The sequence below is a fragment of the Chiloscyllium punctatum genome, chromosome 36, assembly GCF_047496795.1.
Source record: "Chiloscyllium punctatum isolate Juve2018m chromosome 36, sChiPun1.3, whole genome shotgun sequence".
NCBI classification, from domain to species: Eukaryota; Metazoa; Chordata; class Chondrichthyes; order Orectolobiformes; family Hemiscylliidae; genus Chiloscyllium; species Chiloscyllium punctatum.
In genome coordinates, this window is record NC_092774.1 from 45,774,452 (window position 1) to 45,795,924 (window position 21,473).

At 46.7% G+C, this 21,473-nt stretch overlaps 2 protein-coding genes across 2 annotated transcripts in view; both read right to left on the reverse strand.

Annotated features, from left to right (window-relative positions):
- Positions 1-21,473, reverse strand: part of LOC140460077 (uncharacterized) — a 62,758-nt gene that overhangs the window by 10,325 nt on the left and 30,960 nt on the right. The window contains exon 6 of the mRNA XM_072554478.1: positions 19,515-20,153. Within this exon, the coding sequence (XP_072410579.1) occupies positions 19,515-20,153 (639 nt within the window). The remainder of the gene's footprint in view (positions 1-19,514; positions 20,154-21,473) is intronic.
- Positions 8,077-12,341, reverse strand: LOC140461004 (uncharacterized). The gene has a single exon (XM_072555774.1). It carries the CDS (start codon positions 12,339-12,341, stop codon positions 11,304-11,306), a length of 1,038 nt encoding a protein of 345 aa, XP_072411875.1. The 3' UTR covers positions 8,077-11,303.

The window sequence follows — 21,473 nt, forward strand, 5'->3', positions numbered from 1 at the left end:
TTTAAAGTGGTGTCACTGGTAGACAGGGTGGTGAAGAAGGCATTAGGCACGTTTGCCCCTATTGGTCAGTGAATTGAGAACAGAAGTTGAAATGTCATGGTCAACTGTACAAGACAGTGGTAAGGCCATATTTGGTGTACTGCGTACAGTTCTGGTCACCATGCTTATGGGAAGGATGTTCTTAAACTGGAAAAGGTGGAAAAAAACGATTTACAACAATGTTAATAAATCTGGAAGTTTTGAGTTATAAGGAGAGGCTGAGTAGGCTGGGACATTTTTTCACTGGAGCTTAGGAGGCTGAGGGATGACGTTATTGAGATTTATAAAATCATGAGATACGGTCTTTTCCCAAAGATAGGGGAGTCAAAAACTGCAGGGCATAGGTTTAAGGTGAGAGGGTAAAGATTTAAAAGGGATCTGAGGGGCAACACTCATTTATCACACAAAGGATGGTGCGTGTATGGAATCAGCTGCCAGAAAAAGTTTTCAAAGTATTTGGACGGGTTCATGGATAGCAAAGGTTTAGAGCAATATGGGTCAAATGCAAGCAAATAGGACCAGTTCAGTTTAGGAAGCCTTGTCAGTGTGGATAAATTGGATCAAAGAGCCTGCTTCCATGTTGTATGACTCTTAAAGATCTAAACACGAATGTCAGAGGTGTGATCACTAAATGTGCATATTACATAAAAATCAATGGGGGGAGTAAATAGCAAGGAGGAAAGGCCTTGACTATGGGATGATACAGAGAGAGGCTAATCAGATGGGTTGAACAGTTGTAAATGGACATTTCTCTTCTCCCCCCACCCCCGTAAAGCGTGAGGTGTTGCATTTTGAGATGACTAACAAGGCATTGAATAGGACCCCAGGTACGACACAGGATCAGAGGAACCTTGTTGTGCAGGTACAAAGATCTTTGTTCAGAAGGCATTTGGGATACTTGCCTTTATCAGTCAGGGCACTGAGTACCTGAAGGGTTAAGCCAGAAATGCCAACTCTCTTGCTCCTCAGATGCTGACTGAGCTGCTGTGCTTTCCCCCCACCCCCATCTCCACACTGTATCGACCTTGAATATGTGAGCAAAGAGGTTGTGATTGAGCTATTAAGTTAATTCGGCCTCAGCTGGAAATACTGCGTCCAGTTCTGGTCGCCACGCCAGGGGAAGGATGTATTTAAAAAGGGGGAGATTCACCAGGGTGTTACCTGGGCCTAGAGCAATTCAGAGAGCACGCAAGGGAGATGAGAAGAGGTGGACTGGTTGCATGGATTCAAAAACACACCGAAAATGCATTGCATACCCAATGCAACCTCCATCTGCTACGTTTGATCCACCCAAAGTGCCATCTCAGTCAACTAGTCCTGCCCCCGTTTACTCCCATTGGTTGGAGGACCATCCGCTCGCGATTGGTCTTCCAGCCCCGCCTCCCATTCACTCCTACTGGTTGGAGGACCACTGCCCCGTTGGTCCTCCAGCCTCCTCCCGTTCACTCCCGTTGGATGGAATGCCATCCACGCCACGACAGCCCCGCCCCGTTTGCTTCCATTGGTTGGAGGACCGTCCGCAATTGATCGGTCTTTCAGTCCCACCCGCATTCGCTCCCATTGGTTGGGGGACCAGCCGCAACGGCACAGTCCTCCAGGCCCGCCCCATTCACTCCCATTGGTTGGAGGACCATCCACATCCACTCGGTCCTCCAGGCCCGCCCCATCCACTCCCATTGGTTACCCTCCTCTCCGAATTGTTTGCTTCTAGTCTCTCGGCTGAGCGGACAATGGACAGTTTTGTCATCTCCCGCCACAAGAGATGAGAGGAGGGTTCGGATTTAGGCTTTTTATTGTCTCACGTACTCCAGTACAGAAACACCAGTGAAAAGTGTTACAGTGATTTAGGTTAGGTTATCTACGGGTGGAAACAGGCCGTTCGGCCCAAAAGGTTCACCCTGACCCTCCGAAGAGTAACCCACCCAGTCCCATTTCCCTCCGACTAATGCACCTCACATTATGGGCAACTTAGCAGAGCCAATTCACCCGAACCTGCACATAGAGTCATAGTGATGTATGGGATGGAAACAGACCCTTCCAGGCCGACCAGATATCCCAACCCAATCTCGTCCCACCTGCCAGCACCCGGCCCTTCTCCCTCCAAACCCTTCCCATTCGTATACCCATCCAAATGCCAGCCACCACCACTTCATCTGACAGCTTGTTCCATACACACACCACCCTCTGTGTGAAAACATTGCCCCTTAGGTGTTTTTATATCCTACCCCCTCCCCCTAAACCTATGCCCTCTAGTTCTGGACACCCCCACCCCAGGGAAGAGACTTTGTCTATTTATCCTATCCATGCCCCTCATGATGTTATAAACCTCTATAACGTCACCCCTAAGCCTCCGACGCTTCAGGGAAAACTATCCCAGCCTATTTCAACCTCTCCCTATAGCTCAAATCCTCCAACCCTGGCAACATCCTTGTAAAGCAGAAGTGGGTACTGCTGATACTGGAAATTAGAGTGGTGTTGGAAAAGTACAGCAAGTCAGGCAGCATACGAGGAGTGGGAGAAATCAATGTTTTGGGCAAAAGCCCTTCATCAGCCCTGACATCCTTGTAAATATTTTCTGAACCCTTTCAAGTTTCACAACATTCTTCCAATGGGAAGGAGACCAGAATTGCATGCAATATTCCAAAAGTGGCGTATCCAATATACTGTACAGCCGCAACATGACCTCCCAACTCGTGTACTCAATACTCTGACCAATAAAAGACAACATACCAAACACCTTCTTCACTATCCTATCTACCTGCGATTCTACTTTCAAGGAGCTATGAACCTGCACTCCAAGGTCTCTTTGTTCAGCAAACTCCCTCGGACCTTACCATTAAGTGTGTAAGTCCTGCTAAGATTTGCTTTCCCAAAATGCAGCAGCTCACATTAATCTGAATTAAACTCCACCTGCCACGTCTCCGTCCATTGGCCCATCTGATCAAGATCCCATTGTAACCTTCTTTGCTGTCCACTACACCTCCAATTTTGCTATCATCATCTTTTGATGGCTTGGGGAAAAAAAGTGGAGAAATATTTTTCCTTCCACATTCAGAGGCACAAAATATTCGGATTCGAGTGGGTGGGGTGATTCTGTCAGATTTTGATCTAACGCCGCATTTGAGTTTCGCAATGTCCCCGGGATTTTTGATCCAAGGGTCCCTTCGCAGCCCCCTGACTGAGCCGGACAGGCTGGTCTCCGAGCCGTAACTCATTGCACTCAAAGTGCACCAAACAAGATAGACGGCGGACCTGCTCACACTCGCAGGACGAGAGAAGGCCACGCAAACGCTCCAAAGTCCCAGGAGAAGAGGAGCCGGGGGCACGCAGCTAACTGGGAGTCTCGATTCTGCTGCAGACCACCCCAGAGCGAGTGCAACCTGAGCAAGAGGAGCAGCCTGAAGGAGAAACAGAAGCGGGAGGTGGGGTGGGGGGAGAAGAATGCTGGAGAGGCAGTGCAAGGTTTTGTTCCTCCCGTTCTGAAGAGAGCTCGTGCGTTGAAGGAGCAGGGGCAACAAAGTGTGTTAGTGGCCGGGGTTTGTGTTCTGTGGTGAGCTTGGCAGGACGCTGCCCAACATGGTAAAAGTTTAGCAAGCGCAGGAGAGAGGGTAGTCAGGGCACAGTGAGAGTGTGGGCCCATGGCTTAAGAACAGAAATGATTAAACTTTTAACTTTGTTCCTCTCTTTTTCTACTTTATACTAAGAAGAACTGCAGCGATCAGCATTCTAACTTACCTCTTTATTTTTCAAATTTTGTATCTAAGATGGCATTTGGAATAGCAACACAGAGTCATGGAGTAACACAGCATGGAAACAGGCCCTTCAGCCCAAACTGACCATGGTGCCAACGCAGCTAGTTCCAATTGCTGGCATTTGGTCTGTATTCCTCTAAGGGAGGCACAGTGGCTAGCACTGCTGCCTCACAGTGCTAGGGACCTGAGTTCAAATCCCACCTCAGGTGACTGTCTGTGGGGAGTTTGAACGTTCTCCCCGTATCTGTGTGGGTTTCCTTCGGGTTCTTTGTTCGTATAAATGATTTTGATGTGAGCATAAGAGGTATAGTTCGTATGTTTGTCATCAGACTGGAAAAGGACTGAGACACAGACACACCTGAGTGAGAGTGTTCCAGTTAACTGAATGTGGAAAGAGCTTTAACCAGTTACAAAGGACAGAATGATTGTTCAGTTGAACTGCATGTGCATAGAGCTTTCGAAAGTTACATAGAGGGCAGCAATTGTGCATAAGCTGTCTGTGTGGATGAGGATTCAGCTGATCAACCTGAAGGCCTCTGTATCGTGGTGAAACCACGGGGACTCTGAGAAGGGACTTAATTACCTATTTACTCTCCAGCACCTGCAGTCGTTACTTTTGCCTAGACTCCATTTAAGTAGCCTGTTTGTTAATTTTCATATTTAGTATTTAATAAATATTGATTATTTGGATAACATACCAATGGCTCAGTGGTTAGCACTGCTGCCTCACAGCGCCAGGAACTCCGATTCAAGTCCCATTTCAGGCGACTGTCTGTGTGGAGTTTGCACATTCTCCCCGTGTCTACGTGGGTTTCCTCCAGGTGCTCCGGTTTCCTCCCACAGTCCAAAGATGTGCAGGTCAGGGTGAATTGGCCGTGCTAAATTGTCCATAGTATTAGGTGCATTAGTCAGAGGGGGGATGGGTTACTCAGTGTGGCCTTGTGGGGCCAAAGGGCCTGTTTCCACATGATAGGGAATCTAATCTAAAAAATAATGACTACCACCGTTTTTGCAGTGGAAAGTTTAAATCTGCTGCATTACTATACTTTATTTCAGGAACAGAACCCAGATTGGCCCCGATCTCTGATTTGACAGCACATTTCTGGCGTTCACTGTTGTTCTTCCTGACACTAAACCGAGTTGTAAGAGGTTGTGCTTTGTTTCTAGGAACTTTGAGGTAGTTGTAATGGACCCACGCTTTGTGTATCGCAGGATTCACCCAGCTTCCAGTCTAAACATGAAACATCGACAGTAACATCAAAATCTAACTCCTGTAGTCATTGATGAACTTGTTCGTACTTCAGCAGTGCAGAAGACTGAGTTAATCTCCTCTTCCAACACTTGGAGCAGGTGAATAGTTTCTCCCCGAACAGATTTACTGAAGTGGAGTGAGGGGAGGTGATTACTTCAGCCCAGTCTTGTAGTGAGAATAAATAGGTAATTAAGTCCCTTCCCACAGTCCCCGTGGTTTCACCACGATACAGAGGCCTTCAGGTTGATCAGCTGAATCCTCATCCACACAGACAGCTTATGCACAATTGCTGCCCTCTATGTAACTTTCTAAAGCTCTATACACATGCAGTTCAACTGAACAATCAGTCTGTCCTTGTAACTGGTTAAAGCTCTTTCCACATTCAGTTAACTGGAACTCTCTCACTCAGGTGTGTCTGTGTCTCAGTCCTTTTCCAGTCTGATGACAAACATACTAACTATTACCTCTTATGCTCACATCAAAATCATTACTAGTCCAGAGATATTACCACGATCCCACCATAATCTATTTTTTAAAAATGTTATTAGATTCTCCTACAGTGTGGAAACAGTCCCTTGGCCCAACAAGTCCACACTAATCCTCCGAAGAATAAACTACCCAGACCCATTTCCCTCTGACTAATGCACCTAACACTATGGGTAATTTAACATGGCCAATTCACCTGAGCTGCACATCTTTTGGAGTTTGGGAGGAAATCGGAGCACCTAAAGGGGACCTACACAGACACGGGGAGAATGCCCCGAGGCTGGAAAGGAACCCGGGTCCCTGGTGCTTTGAGGCAGCAGTGCTAACCACCGAGCCACCGTAGTGGAAACCTCTTCTCCACATCTACTTTATCCAGGCCTCTCAGCGTTCTGTAAGTTTCATTCAAACCAATTCACTTCCTTAGTCAAGGGTAAGTCCAGAGTAATGGGAAATGGGTTTTGGTAGGATACTCTTCAGAGAGGTCGGTGTGGATTTGTTGTGCCGAAGGGCCTGTTTCCACACTGGAGGGATTCTGAGAATACCCCACCCTGCTAGGCGACAATGGAAATTAGATTTTAGATTTACGTTTTATTGGTCTGTCTGCTCAAGTACTCGGTTCTAGATGTACAGTGCAAAGTGTACAATGGCGCCATCTTGGGGACAAAGTACCCAGGTACAAAATCTTAGTCACAATGTAGAGAAACAAAGTTAAAAATCACACAACACTAGGCTATATTCTGGATTAGTGGTGCAGGAAGAGCACAGCAGTTCAGGCAGCATCCGAGGAGCAAGAAAATCGACGTTTCGGGCAAAAGCTCTTAGGTCTCTTTTTTTATATCTTTCCGCTCTTGCCCTAAACCTATGCCCTCTAGTTCTGGATTCCCCGACACCAGGGAAAAGACTTTGCCTATTTATCCTATCCATGCCCCTCATAATTTTGTAAACCTCTATAACGTCACCCCTCAGCCTCTGCCGCTCCAGGGAAAACAGCCCCAGCCTGTTCAGCCTCTCCCTATTGTAAGTCTTCTTCAGGAACGGAGGTGGGGGTGCCCTGATGAAGGGCTTTTGCCCGAAATGTCAATTTTCCTGCTCCTCGGATGCTGCCTGAACTGCTGTACTTTTGCAGCACCACTGATCCAGAATCTGGTTTCCAGCATCTGCAGTCAATATTTCTACCTAACACTAGGCTATAGTCCAACCGGTTTAATTGGAAGCACTAGCTTTCGGAGTGCTGCTCCTGTTGGACTATAACCTGATGTGTGATTTTTTTTTTAACTTTGTCCACCCCGGTCCAATACCTGCTCCTCCAAATCATACAGAAGCAAAGTTTATAAAGTCAAACCTTCCAGCCCCTTCCTAAGCCATGGGCCTGCAGACATTAGAGCCGGGCTGTCCCTAAGAGGTCTCGCTCTCCTCTGCGTTGGGCAAACTGTCACCCGTGTTGGGCTAAGACCCACCTGTGCTTGCCGGCCGCCTTCACCAAGGACCGTTTCCATCGGGCAAGTCAGGCTTTGCCACCATCTTTCACGACTGGCTGCTGCCTTGCCGTCTGTACCCACCTATCACCAGCTCGCTAACCCCCATCCCTCTATCTGCAACACCCCCCCCCACCACCTCCATTCCTGAAGAAGACTTATAATAGGGAGAGGCTGAACAGGCTGGGGCTGTTTTCCCTGGAGCGTTGGAGGCTGAGGGGTCACCTTATAGAGGTTTACAAAATTATGAGGGGCACGGATAGGATAAATAGACAAAGTCTTTTCCCTGGGGTCAGGGAGTCCAGAACTAGAGGGCATAGGTTTAGGGTGAGAGGGGAAAGATATAAAAGAGACCTAAGGGGCAACTTTTTCACACAGAGGGTGGTACGTGTATAGAATGAGCTGCCAGAGGAAGTGGTAGAGGCTGGTACAATTGCAACATTTAAGAGGCATTTGGATGGTTATATGGATAGGAAGGGTTTGGAGGGATATGGGCCGGGTGCTGGCAAGTGGGACTAGATTGAGTTGGGATATCTGGTCGGCATGGACGGGTTGGACTGAAGGGTTTGTTTCCGTGCTGTACATCTCTATGACTCTATACTGGCAACATCCCCACCTCCTGATGCTGCCTGGCTTGCTATGCTCTTCTCGAGTACTTTGGATTCAAGCAGCTGCAGCTTTGTCTTGTCCCTCCTGCCATCCACCCTCGGGCTGGGCCCTCTCTGCTGCCGCGGCCTGGTGCTGCAGTGTCCCACTCTGGGACCGACGAAGCAGCGATGCTACCAAGAGGCATCGGAAGAGACATGGCCATCCTCGACAAATCCCACTGTCCATTCGAAACGATTAAGAAATGACCATTTCCCCCAGCGACAAGGAGGGAGTTTGGATAACAAAAAAAACCAGAAATTGCTGGAAAAGCTCAGTTCTGAGGAAGGATAACTCTTGATTTCTCTTCACGGATGTTGCCAGACCTGCTGAGGGGTCGGTGTGGATTTGTTGGGCCGAAGGGCCTGTTTCCACAGTGGTGAGATTGCATGAGGAAAAACCCCACCCTGCTAGGCAACAATGGAAATTAAGATTTCAGCTTTATTGTTCTATCTGCTCAAATATTTGGTCCGAAGAGCACAGTGAAAAGTATACTGCAACTTCTGCTTTTGTTCCTGATTTACATCATCTGCAGTTTTTTCAGTTTTTTTAAGGGAGTGAGGATGACAGATTTGAAAGGGATATGGACTGGAAGCTAAGTCATGAATACAATTGGTGAATGTGGGGGATCTTATGTGATTGTTATAATTAGAATCTCTACAGAGTGGAAACAGACCCTTCAGCCCAACAAGTCCACACCGACCCTTTAGAGGGTAACCCATTCCCCCACCCTATATTTGTCCCTGACTCATACCACCTAACCTACACATCCCTGGGACAATTTAGCATTGCCAATTCACTCTAACCTGCACATCTTTGGTTCGTGGGAGGAAAGCAGAGCACCCAGAGGAAACCCACGCCGACACGGTGGAGGAGGATGTGCAAACTCCACACGGACGGCTGCCCCGAGGCTGGGATCGAACCCCCGGTCCCTGGCGCCGTGAGGCAGCCGTGCGAACCGCAGAGCCGCCCTAGAATAGACTCGATGGAGCTGGAGCACGGATTTTGTGGACAAGGTGAACAACTGGGAGAACATTACAGGAGATGGGAGAGAGACTGAAGGAAGAAGTTGGTTCAGGATCTTGCATGTTAGAACATTGGAGAGAGTTTGCTCAGAGGGGAAACAGCTGATCAGATTGTCTCAACACTTGTCACAGAAGAATCTCCATCAGCCTCTTCCACCTTATTGAGACAGCAGGGAGAGGCAGGACCCTTCAAAAGGGTGGCATTAGAACATTACCGCACAGTATAGGCCCTTCGGCCCTCGATGTTGCGCCAACCTGTCATACCAATCTGAAGCCCATCTAACCTACACTATTCCATGCACGTCCATATGCTTATCCAATGACAACTTAAATGTACTTAAAGTTGGCGCATCTACTACCGTTGCAGGCAAAGCATTCCATACCCTTCCTACTCTCTGAGTAAAGAAACTACCTCTGACATCTATCACCCCTCAATTTAAAGCTATGCACCCTCGTGCTTGCTGTCACCATACTTGGAAAAAGGCTCTCCCTGTCCACCCTATCTAACCCTCTGATCTAGTCCCACGTGCCAGCCCATATCCCTCCACTACTTCCTCTGGCAGCTCATTGCATTCACGTACCACCCTCTGCGTGAAAAAGTCGCCCCTTAGGTCTCTTTTATATCTTTACCCTCTCACCCTAAAACTATGCCCTCTAGTTCTATACTCCCCACCCCAGGGAAAAGACTTTGTCTATTTATCCTATCCATGTCCCTCATAATTTTATAAACCTCTATAACATTACTCCTCAGCCTCTGACGTTCCAGGGAAAACAGCCCCAGCCTGTTCAGCCTCTCTCTATAGCTCAAACCCTCCAACCCTGGCAACATCCTTGTAAATCTTTTCTGAACCCTTTCAAGTTTCACAACATCCTTCCGATAGGAAGGAGACCAGAACTGCACACAATATTCCAACAGTGGCCTAACCAATGTCCTGTACAGCCGCAACATGACCTCTCAACTCCTGTACTCAATACTCTGACCAATACAGCATACCAAATGCCTTCTAGTCACATTCAAAGATTTATGTCCATCCACTCCCAGGTACAATTAAAATTGTATTGTTCAGTTTATCCTGCTCCTCTTGCTTCTATAATCCCATCATTTAAATCATGACCTTGTTTTATTAAGAGATGGAAGGTCAGCGAAAATATTACAATGGAAGAATGGCACTTAGGTGTGAGCAAGCACAAAAGCAGCAATGTTTTGGTTCATGTTAAGTTTCCAGGTGGGAGTGGGGTAAATGCAAAAGATCGGCCAGGAACGTATCGGATTCAAGAACATTGAAAGTGACATGGACACGGCTGACAGATTCAGACCCAGGTGAACTGGGGTGGGGACTGGAGACTGATGAAGTTCTGCAAATTAAAATGGCTGTTTTTTGCAAGGGCTGGGGGGTAAAGCTGTCAGAACTCACCGAAGAAGACATGTACATGGTGAACAGAGACATTCAGCTTCAGGGAGAGGGATTGATTGTTTTTATGCATCGAAGGTTAACAATTTTGATCTTCCACGTTTTAATTGTAGGACAATTCTATGAATCCAGTAGCAGTGTCAGATAAGCAGTTTGATAATTTTAGTAACAGTGGAGGAATAGTGGGGAGATAGAGCTGGATATTGTCAGTGTACATGTGAAAACTAACACTGGGCTCTTGGATGATGTCACCTAATGGCAGCATGGAGATAGGTCCTTAGGGAACGCCCGAGTACAAAGACTTTGGAGAGGAAAGGGAAGGTGGAGCTAGGGTGGGTGTTTGCAAGGATCATTAAAGGTGACAGAGACAGTACTAGATAGAGACAGCTCTGACTCTCTGATGGCTGTTTTGTGTGGCAGTGTATTTGGAAAGTCATGTTCACAATACCATCAGCTTTGCCACCATCAACCCTCTCTGTTTCTTTACAAAACATAAGTTGATTGCCTCTTCAATAGAACGAGTATTTTAATCAAATATATTTTACCTTATGAAAGTAATACTATTTTTTTCTTAATTACTAGCATTTGTCCATATAATTTTTAATCTTATCCAATTTCTTGTTTCTAATTTTCACAACCATTGAAGCTAAAATAATTGACCAAGGATGTAACATTTGCAATACTCCAATCTTCTGGCACCACTGCAAAGTGTAAGGGAAAAATTTGCATTTTCTGCACTCTCACTTCCCTCAGTATCGGTAGACTGATTTCATGCAGTCCTGGTACGGAGCAGCACAGTGGTCAGCACTGCTGCCTCACAACGCCAGGATCCCAGGTTCGATTCCAGCCTCGGGTGACCCAATGTGTGGAGTTTGTACATTCTCCTCGTGTCTGCGTGAGTTTCCTCAGAGTGCTCCGGTTTCCTCCCACAGTCCAAAGATGTGCAGGTCAGGGTGAACTGGTCATGCTAAATTGCCCCATAGTGTTAGGTGCATTAGGCAGAGGGAAATGGGTCTGGGTGGGTTACTCTTCGCAGGGTCGGTGTGGACTAGTTGGGCTGAAGGGCCTGTTTCCACATTGGAGGGAGTCTAACTTAATCTATTAACTTTACGCCCAGCCAAGCTAACTGACACCTTCTTATCTGGCATCTCATATCTGTTCCTTACTAATTTATAAAGCATCCCACTGTCTGAATTCTCGAAACTTAGCTACAGCAGTTATTGGTGAACGCGCTGGTGTCTCAGCAGGTGCGATAACTGAGTGAAGCCTCTCTCACATTTGCAGCAGGTGAACGGTCTCTCTCCGGTGTGAATCCGCTGATGTTTCAGCAAGTGGGATAACTGAGGGAATCCCTTCCCACACTCGGGGCAGGCAAACGGTCTTTCCCCGGTGTGGACCCGCTGGTGCACAGTAAGTTGCGAGGATCGCCTGAAGCCAGCCCCACAGTGAGAGCAAATGAAGGGTCTCTCGTCGGTGTGAACCCGTTGATGAGACATCAGGTCCCCGGAGCTTTTGAAGCACTTCCCGCAGTCTGAGCATTTGAAAGGTCGCTCGTCGGTGTGAACCCGCTGGTGTCTCAGCAGGTCAGACGACACCGTGAAACCCTTCCCACATTCCGAGCAGGTGAAGGGTCTCTCCCCGGTGTGCACTCGCTGGTGTAACAGCAGGTTGGAGGACTGAGTGAAGCCCTTCCCGCACACGCAACAGGTGAAGGGCCTCTCCCCGGTGTGAACCCGCTGGTGTTTGAGCAGGTGGGAGGACTGAGTGAAGCCCTTGCCACACTCCGAGCAGGTGAATGGCTTCTCCCCGGTGTGGACCCGCTGGTGCTCGAGGAGGTGGGTCGACTGCGTGAACCCCTTTCCACAGTCTGAGCACGTGACCAGCCACTCCCCGGTGTGAACTCGCTGGTGCCTCCGGAGTTGGGAGGAGGCGGTGAACCCCTTCCCGCACGTGGAGCAGGTGAACGGCCTCTCGCCGGTGTGACTGCGCCGATGAGTCTCCAGCTTTGACGGGGAAATGAATCCCTTCCCACAGTCCCCGCACTTCCACGGTTTCTGCCCGGTGTGACTGCACTGATGTTCGGACAGGCCGGACGACTGGCTGAAGGCTCGCCCACACTCGGGACACGTGTACGGTTTCTCCCCGGTGTGACAGCGCTTGTGCCTCAACAGGTCGGACGACTGGCTGAAGCCTCGACCGCACTCCGAACACGTGTACGGCTTCTCTCCTGTGTGAGCGGTGCCTTTTCCTTCCATGTCCAAAGCCCAACGACTCTCAGGTTGCCAGAAACCGGCTGACCTCTCGGTAACGTCTGGATTGGGTTTCTCCGCTCCACACACACTCTCCTGCTGAAACCCTGTGAAAATCGATTCAACACGCAACAAATCAAGTTTGAGAGCACCCGCAAAAACACAGAGGGAAGGATGTAAAGTCGAGCTGAATGAATCGAGTCACTCGCATGAGGCCGGCAAACTCACCTCCTCTTAGTCTCGAGGTCACCCAAAACTGCCTGTGTGATACTAACATAGAGTTTTCTTCACCCATCACCCCCTGTGCTCAGTAACCTATGCTCCCACGTTAAGAAGCACAGAGGTTTTCAAATTCTTGTCCATCTTTCCCGTTGTGGTATGGCCAGCTGTACAACCCTCCCGAGATGTCTGCGCCAGTCTTAATTCCGGCCTCTTTAACAATTCCTAACTGGACTCAGTATTTCCTCTCTCTGACCATCGCTCCACTTTCTCCTTGTAACGAACCCCTGAAAGCATTCACGATGCTGTTGGTCACCAGGCCTAATATCTCCTCATAGATACAAATGTTGCTGATTATGTTTTGGTGAAGATCATAAGACGGGAACAGAAATAGGCAGAAGTGTGTACTGCCAATGCTGGAGATTGGAGTGGTGCTGGAAAAGCACAGCAGGCCAGACTGCATCCGAGGAGCAGGAAAATCGATGTTTCGGGCAAAAGCCCTTCATCAGGGACCATCATCGGGCACAGAAATAGACCATTTGGCCTATCAAGTCTGCTCTGCCATGGCTACGTTTCTCAAACCCACTCTCCTGCCTTCTCCCTGTAACCCTTGGTCTCCTTGCTAATAGAGAACCTACGAATCTCTGACTTAAAGACACTCAATGACATGGTATCCACAGCCTTCGGTGGCAATGGGTTCCACAGATTCACAGCCCTCTGGCTGAGAAAATTCCTCCTCACCTCAGTTCTAAAGGCTCATCCCTTCACTCTGAGGCTCTCCTATGAGCGGAAACATCACCTTCACATTCATTCGGTCCAGACCTCTCAGTATTCTGTAAGTTTTAATGAGGTGACCACATCATCCTTCCAATCTCCACTGTGTACAGACCGAATCCTCAGCTGCTCCTCACATGACAAGCTCTTCACCCCCAGGATCATTCTCGCAAACCTCCTCTGGATCCCCTCCAAAGCCCAGCCCATCCTTCCCTAAATAGACGGCCCAAACCAGAAAGACCTTGAACAGTTTTATTATGTGGGAGATGCTAAATAAATACACTTTTCTGTTGGTGATTTTACCTTAGACCTGTTCTTTCACCACCGCTGGGTGAATATCTGTAACTCCTTATCTAACAGCATTATGGGAGTGTATTTAGAACACAGACTGCAAAAGTTCAAGTAGTTGGTCTGGTCTTGCTAGTGGTTCTCAAATACCCAGAATAATGCTTTAAAATATGTCAATATAAAGCAGACCCTAAAGCCTATGTTTAAAAAATTCCCATTGATAAAACAACACCCTTTCACAGTGTCTCTTTAATTGTCCCTGTAATCTTTCTTCCTTTGATAACTTTACATTGGAAATAGCTGGGGCTGACTAGATTCCAAAGTCCTCGGGGTTGAACTAAGCAGCTTCTTCTTGACCTCCAGTCAAAGTCAAACTGTGACAAAGGCATTCAAAGGGAATTAGATAAACACCCAAAGTCAAAATGATGGGCTTCAGGCACAGATCAGGGAGTGTAATGAACTGATTAGCTTTAACAAAGAGACATCACAGGCACAAGTTAAATAGTCTCTGTGACCAACACTCACCCTAATACAAATTGGCTCCGAAATAGTCTATCTCTGTTTTGAGACTCAGTTCTGATGAATGTCCAGACGCATCAGTGACAGTCAGATTTTGACGTGATGTTTGGTTTGAGATTCCACTCTGCAGTTACTCATGTAACATTCTGTAAAAAAAAACATTACTGCCAGTCCAAGACAGAAATTCACAAAACCTATCCCCTTCCTGACCCAGAATGACCATTGCTCCCTGCAGAAACATTGCTAGCCATCACCACTCCTTCCAGACCATCGCGGTCTGCAGTCCCTAGATTTGAGGATGCTTGCTCAAAGTTGTGAATTCCTGTACTGGGTCTTCATATGACTGGGCAACTTTTTCACACAGAGGGTGTTCATGTATGGAAGCAGCTGCCAGAGGAAGTGGTGGAGGCTGGTACAATTGCAACATTTCCGAGGCATTTGGATGGGTATATGAATAGGAAGGGTTTGGAGGGATATGGGCCGGGTGCTGGCAGGTGGGACTAGATTGGGTTGGGATATATGGACGAGTTGGACCGAAGGGTCTGTTTCTGTGCTGTACATCTCTATGACTCTCTACTTCTCTCATGTATGTTTTAGAACATAGAACAGTACAGGCCCTTTGGCCCACAATGTGCTGAACACTTATGTGAATCTTAGGAGAGTATGATAATTCAGTGAGGCCAGTGCAGCCTCAGGGACACGCTGTCTGCATTGTGAATGGGCACAACCCAACTCCAGCCATTCCAAACAGTGCCCCTTACAAAGATGGCGCCCACGCATGTGTGCTGCCGCCCCCCACAAAGATGGCGTCCGCTACCAGGGGCCTACCTCTGGGAGGAAGCCTCGCGGCGTCAATGTAATTTGCGCAAACGGGATAAAAGGAGGATCTCTGCCGGGGTTTAAAAATCTTATACAAGGTCCTTACCACGCGGCTCCATCCACCCGTCCGATCCATCGGCTATTTCTTCCCGCTTGGTTCCTGACATATCAGCAGCTCAGAAGCAAACACCTCTCCGTCGCCATGACAGGTTCCAGCCACCGGCGGCTATGCGCATGCGCAGCAATTTCCTATTATGACGACATGGGGGCCATCCCGCACCGCGTGGGTGTCTGGGTAGGCTGCCTGTCAGGTAAAGTAGAAAGAATATAATCCAGGTTTGGTTTGGTTTATAAACTGGAAACACGGAGATTAAATATTAATTTCACCAAATAAATATGATATCCAAATGGGCCATAGGCTGGTGCGATAATATGGCATGCACCTCCTATTTTAAGTATGACATAATAATTGCATTTGGTCAGTGCATTGAGCAGAGGAGTTAGGTGGTCATCCTGTGGCTCTACAGGCCATTGGTTAGGCCCCCATTTGGTGCACCACTCTAGGATAAATGTTGTTAAACTCGAAAGGGTGCATAAAAGATTTACGAACTGTTGCCGGGGTTGGAAGGTTTGAGCCACAGGGAGAGGCTGAACAGGCTGGAGCATCGGAGGCCGATGAGTGAACTTACAGAGGTTTATAAAATCATCAAGGGCATGGATAGGCTGCACAGACAAGGTCTTTTTCCCCCAGGATAGGGCAGTCCAAAACTAGAAGGCATAGGTTTAAGATGAGAGGGGAAAAGATTTAAAAAGGATCCGAGGGGCAACCTTTTCATGCAGACAGTACTGCACGTACGGAATGAGTTGCCAGAGGAAGTGGTGGAAGCTGATACAATCATAACATTTAAAAGGGATCTCATTGAGTATATAAGTAGGAGAGGCTTTGAGGGATATAGGCCAGATTTTAGCAAATGGGCCAAGATTAATCCGGGATATCTGGTCAGCATGGATGAGTTAGACCAAATGTTTGTTTCCATGCTGCACAACTCTGACTCAATCTTATCTCCTTTCCACAGTATTTCACATTCTTATTTTTTTAAAACAACCATCTAATTCCCTTTACAATACGTCAACTTGAAAAGGGTTCACCATACTCTCTGGCAGTGCATTCCAGAACCTCAACACTTCAGATAAACCTTTGATTATTTTTAGTAATCGTGTTACATTTGTGCCCTCCTTTTCAATGGGTAAAGAGTTTTCCCATATATTCTGTCCAGACCATTCCTGAGTTAAGGGCATTCACTTGGGAACACAGAAACCGGAAAGGCCATTCAGCCCTCAAGCTTGTTTCGACATTCAATTTGTTCAGGGCTGATCTGGGGCCGAATAAATACATTCGGACCAGACTCCTTAACACCTCAGAGTTATACAGCATGGAAACAGACTCTTTGGTTCAACTCACCCAATGCCAACCAAGTTTCACAAATTAAGCTAATCCCATTTGCCTGCATTTGGCCCATAAACCCTCTTCTATTCATGCTGTTGTTTCTCATCTCCGGTTTAAAATCATCAATTGATCTCGTCTCAACCAATGTTTGTGGAAGAGAATTCCTAATCACTATCGCCCCTTGTGTAGAACTGCTTCCTAACATCTCTCCTGACTGGTCTGGCCCAAACTTTAGATTATGCCTCTTAGTTGTAGAACCAGTAGAATTCTACTCTTGTCTTTTCTTATCACTGCAGTATCTTGAAAGCTTCAAACAACTCACCCCTTAACCTTATAAATTATAGAGAAAAGAGACCTAATTTGTATAATCTGCCCTCATACTTTAACATCTGATGTCCAGGTATCGTTGTTGTAAATTTACACTGTGCTCCCCAAAAGGCCTAAGGAGTGGTGTCAAGTTCTGCTCGCAGTACCCCAAGGTTATAACCAGGGATTGGTATAGCTGCAGCACAATCTCTGCAGAATTATACTCCAGCCCTTTTAGCCATCTGGATCATTATTTGCACCCTTGTGTCATCTTAAAGATGCAAGCACCTGAACCTCCGGATTTCTCTTGCCATTTAACTTCATACCATCGACAAAATATCTTGATCCTTCCTTTTCCTCGTCCAAAATGGATGACTTCCCACCTGCCTACGATGAGATTCGTCTGCCAGTTTTGCACATTCACCGAATCTATCAATGCCCCTTCGTAATTTTGTACTGTCACCGACACGGATTCTATGACTGTCTTCCATACCCCTCTATTGAAAAATGTCTCTGAAACGTTAAGCTTCTTAAGCACTTTCTGAAGCTGTCCTGCCACATTTAATGACCTATACACTCAGATCCCACTGAATCGCCTTTTGAGTTGTACCCTTTTTGTAAACACACATTTGGTTACACAGAATGATTATTATTGACCAAAGACAAGTTTTGTTGAAACGTTCGGTCTGGAGAGGTTTCCTGCACGGCAAACACCTTCTACCAACCAGATTTCACTTGCCCACAGATCAGTACTGTCCTCTCAGGCTAAACAATATTAACATTGATTTTCCTCTTGAATTGTTGTGATGAGTGCAAGGTGGAAAGTTTTGACAAAAAGTATATTTAGCAATATTTGTACGTTAGAAATGTTGGATTCTAAGGAGGCGCACCTCTTGTAATACAGTACATATTTAGTTGGGTCAAAATGTATAAATTCAAAATTGTATCTTATAATTCTGTACTGATGCGTAGTTCTTGAACAAACATTTCTTTCATTTTATTGTCTGAAGTATTTTACTTGCCCTCCAGGTTAAAGTCTTGTGCTGAACCTGAGAACTCAAGAGAATTTCTGGTCAAATAGAGTCATAGAGATGTACAGCATGGAAACAGACCCTTCGGTCCAACCCGTCCATGCCGACCAGATATCCCAACCCAATCTAGTCCCACCTGCCAACACCTGGCCCATATCCCTCCACACCCTTCCTATTCTTATACCCATCCAAATGGCTCTTAAATGTTGCAATTATATCAGCCTCCACCACTTCCTCTGACAGCTCATTCCATACATGTACTACCCTCTGCATGAAAAAGTTGCCTTTTACGTCTCTTTTATTTCTTTCCCCTCTCATCCTAAACCTATACCCTCTAGTTCTGGACTCACCGACCCCCACTCTATTTATCCTATCCATCCGGCATCTCGGCAGGGATAAAGAACGAATGAATTCAGGGCAGCTGATCAGTTTCCACTGCAGAGAAGCAATGTGGTGTTCAATGAGCTCAGATAAACAAACAGCCAACTACTGCTACATATACAGGTAGTTCTTCTATAAGATGATGGTGGTGTTCTTGTGCAACCCCGGGTTATAGAAAAATCACGCTTTAGAAACAGCACTTAAAGTTTTGGCCATGTAATCACATTACAACCAACATACACTTTTAACAGTTTGCGCTTTCAAAACAGTGTCCCCAGTTTGGCAATCGCGTTAAAGTGAATTCGCGTTAGCGAAACGCACATGATAGCAGAACCACCTGTACTGAAAAGACCAAGTCACTCAGCATTTAACACAAATCTGACTGAGTTGAGTTTCACCTAAAATGCTAAACTGTAGCCACGTTTGAGGTATTATTACAATCAGTGCAAACCAATTAACATGGTTCAGTCCTGGATGTGATTAACTAAGGAGGTTGGTTGACTGAGTGAATCCTGTCCCACACTGAAAAATGTGAAAATGGGCGTCACCCTGGTGTGAATTTGCTGGCATACAGTGACCACCTAAACCCCCTCCCACCGTGAAAGGACCTGAACAGTCACCGGTAAGTGAGCACATTGATGCTGAACAACAGATCCATAGAGCACCTCTGTTAAATTTGCAAAACCAAGAGATCTTCCCTAAGCGCACTGGTGTGCAAACAGGTCTGATGAATTCGTGAATCCTTTCCCTCACATGGAGCAAGTGAATGACCTTTCACCAGTGTGAACTCGTGGATGTCGTGGCAGATTTGGGAATCACTAGAACCTCTTCCTGCAGAGAGCGCAAATGAATGAATGGAACTGATGCTTCATGAGCTACTTACATGGATGGAGATTGGGGGCTAGGTAGGAGGATGTCTTCAAAGGAACTAATTTGTTGAAAAGACATTAAGACGAGTAGAAACCCTGTATTTAACAAAATCTAGATTTGTCGTTTATGCAGGATATCGACACCAACAAATCGTCTGGAATTTGTGAAGATCAGCAGACCCATACCGATGAACATAGTTCATTAATAATGAATAAAAACTAAATCACTGTAGCTATCGGTGAACTCGCTGATGTCTCAGCGATGTGGATAACTGAGCAAACGCCTTCCCACATTTGGAGCATGTGAATGGCCTCTCACCAGTGTGAATTCTCTGGTGTACAGCGAGTCGAGAGGATTGCCTGAATCCAGTCCCACAGCGAGAGCATCTGAACGGTCTTTCGTCAGTGTGAACCCGCTGATGGTTCATCGAGTTCCCTGGAACTTTTGTAGCACTTCTCACAGACCGGACACTGAAAAGGTCTCTCATCAGTGTGAACCCGCTGGTGCGTAATCAGGTGGAATGACTGAATGAATCCCTTCCCACACACAGAGCAGGTGAACGGCCTCTCTCCCCGGTGTGAATTCGCTGGTGGACAATGAGTTGAGACGATCGCTTGAATGCAGTCCCACAGTCAGCGCATCTGAATGGTCTCTCGTCAGTGTGCACAGGTTGATGGGATATCAATTTCTCAGAACTTTTGAAGGAGGTCCCGCAATCTGGACGTTTATAAGGTCGCTCGTCAGTGTGAACCAGCTGATGGTTCAGCAGATGAGCTACCTGGGCGTATTCCTTCCCACACTTGGAGCAGGTGAACGGTCTTTCCCCAGTGTGACTACGTCGGTGAATTTCCACCTGAGAAGGACAATTGAATCCCTTCCCGCAGTCTCCACATTTCCACGGTTTCTGTCCAGTGTGACCGCGTCGGTGCCTTTCCAAGTCTGATGGGTAATTGAATCCCTTCCCACAGTCGCTGCATTTCCAAGCCTTCTCTCTGATGTGACTGCGTTTGTGCTTCAGCAGGCCAGATGATCGGCTGAATCCTATTCCACACTCAGAACACGTGTATGGTTTCTCCCCACAGTGAATGGTGCCTTCTTCTACGTTTAAATCAGATGAAGTTCCGAGTACAGATTGGGTAACCTCCATCAGATTCGGATTTGATATTTAATGTACGTTTTCCAAATATAAATCTTCACCCTCTAACATCCTGTGAAATGGGGAAAAAAGGAACAGTGAGAGAATCCACAAAATCGCAAAGGAAAATTTCAAAATTGAGCTGAATCAAACTAGTAATTGCTATAAACACTCAACTGGTTCATTAATGTCCTTCAGGGAAGGGAATATACCACACAGAAATTATGAGGGGCTTGGATAAGATAAGTCTTTTCCCTGGGGTGGGGGGAATCCAGAAATAGAGGGCATAAGTTTAGGGTGAGAAGAGAAAGATATAAGAGATCTAAGGAGCAACCTTTTCAGGCGGAGGGTGGTATGTGTATGGAATAAGCTGCCAGAGGAAGCGGTACAATTGCAACATTTAAAAGGCATCTGGATGGGTTTATGAACAGGAAGGGTTTGGAGGGATATGGGCCGGGTACTGGTAGGTGCGACAGATTGGATTGGGATATCTGGTCGGCATGGACGGGTTGGACCGAAGGGTCTGTTTCCGTACTGTACATCTCTATAACTCGATGAGCACAAGAGTCTAACTTATTTGGGAGAGGCGGGGTGGGGTGAGAAAGGAGAGAAAGAAGAACAAGATGAAGTCGAAGGATTTTTTTTCCCAATCTACAACTGAACCAGAATTCCGACAGAATCTCCCCAATCTCCACCAGAAAGAATGACCAGGATAGCTGGTGTATATTGCCTGCATTACCTCCAAATTCCCCTCCAATCGCATACTTTCCTGACGTCACCATGGCTGTTAATATTCACAGATCATACTGAAGGTCATATTGAGAGAGCAGTTTGCTAAATATACAGGACTTGGCCTCAGTTAAGTATTGAGTACCATAACAACGAACAGATACAGATGCAACATAAAACTCTGCTCTTTGATGTACCCAACACGAGTAGTCTGGAAAGTAGAGTCGAGGGCACGCATTTCACAGTTAAATGAATAAGACCCATTTTCTACAACCTTGTATTCAAATTTAATCACTGGAGTTGAGCTCTGTAGATCTGTTCTGCACTTCCTCTAATTCCAAGACAATCCACCCTTCCTCAGGTGGGTGCCCAGAACACTTTCTCCAGGTGTGGTCTAACTGTGACATAGAGCATCTCGACGCTTCTCCAGTCACATCCATACCTGAAGTCTTTCCCAAAGCTTTTTCTTTTCATACTGTCCAAGTCTGGCAGATAGCCAGGTCCTGATAAATCGAATCAGATCCTGAGACGTGTTGGCTGTCTTGAGTTTCCTGTCTGCAAATCCTTCTCATGTCATACCCTCTGGAAAGGAGATTACAACAGGTGAAAACATTCAGTGT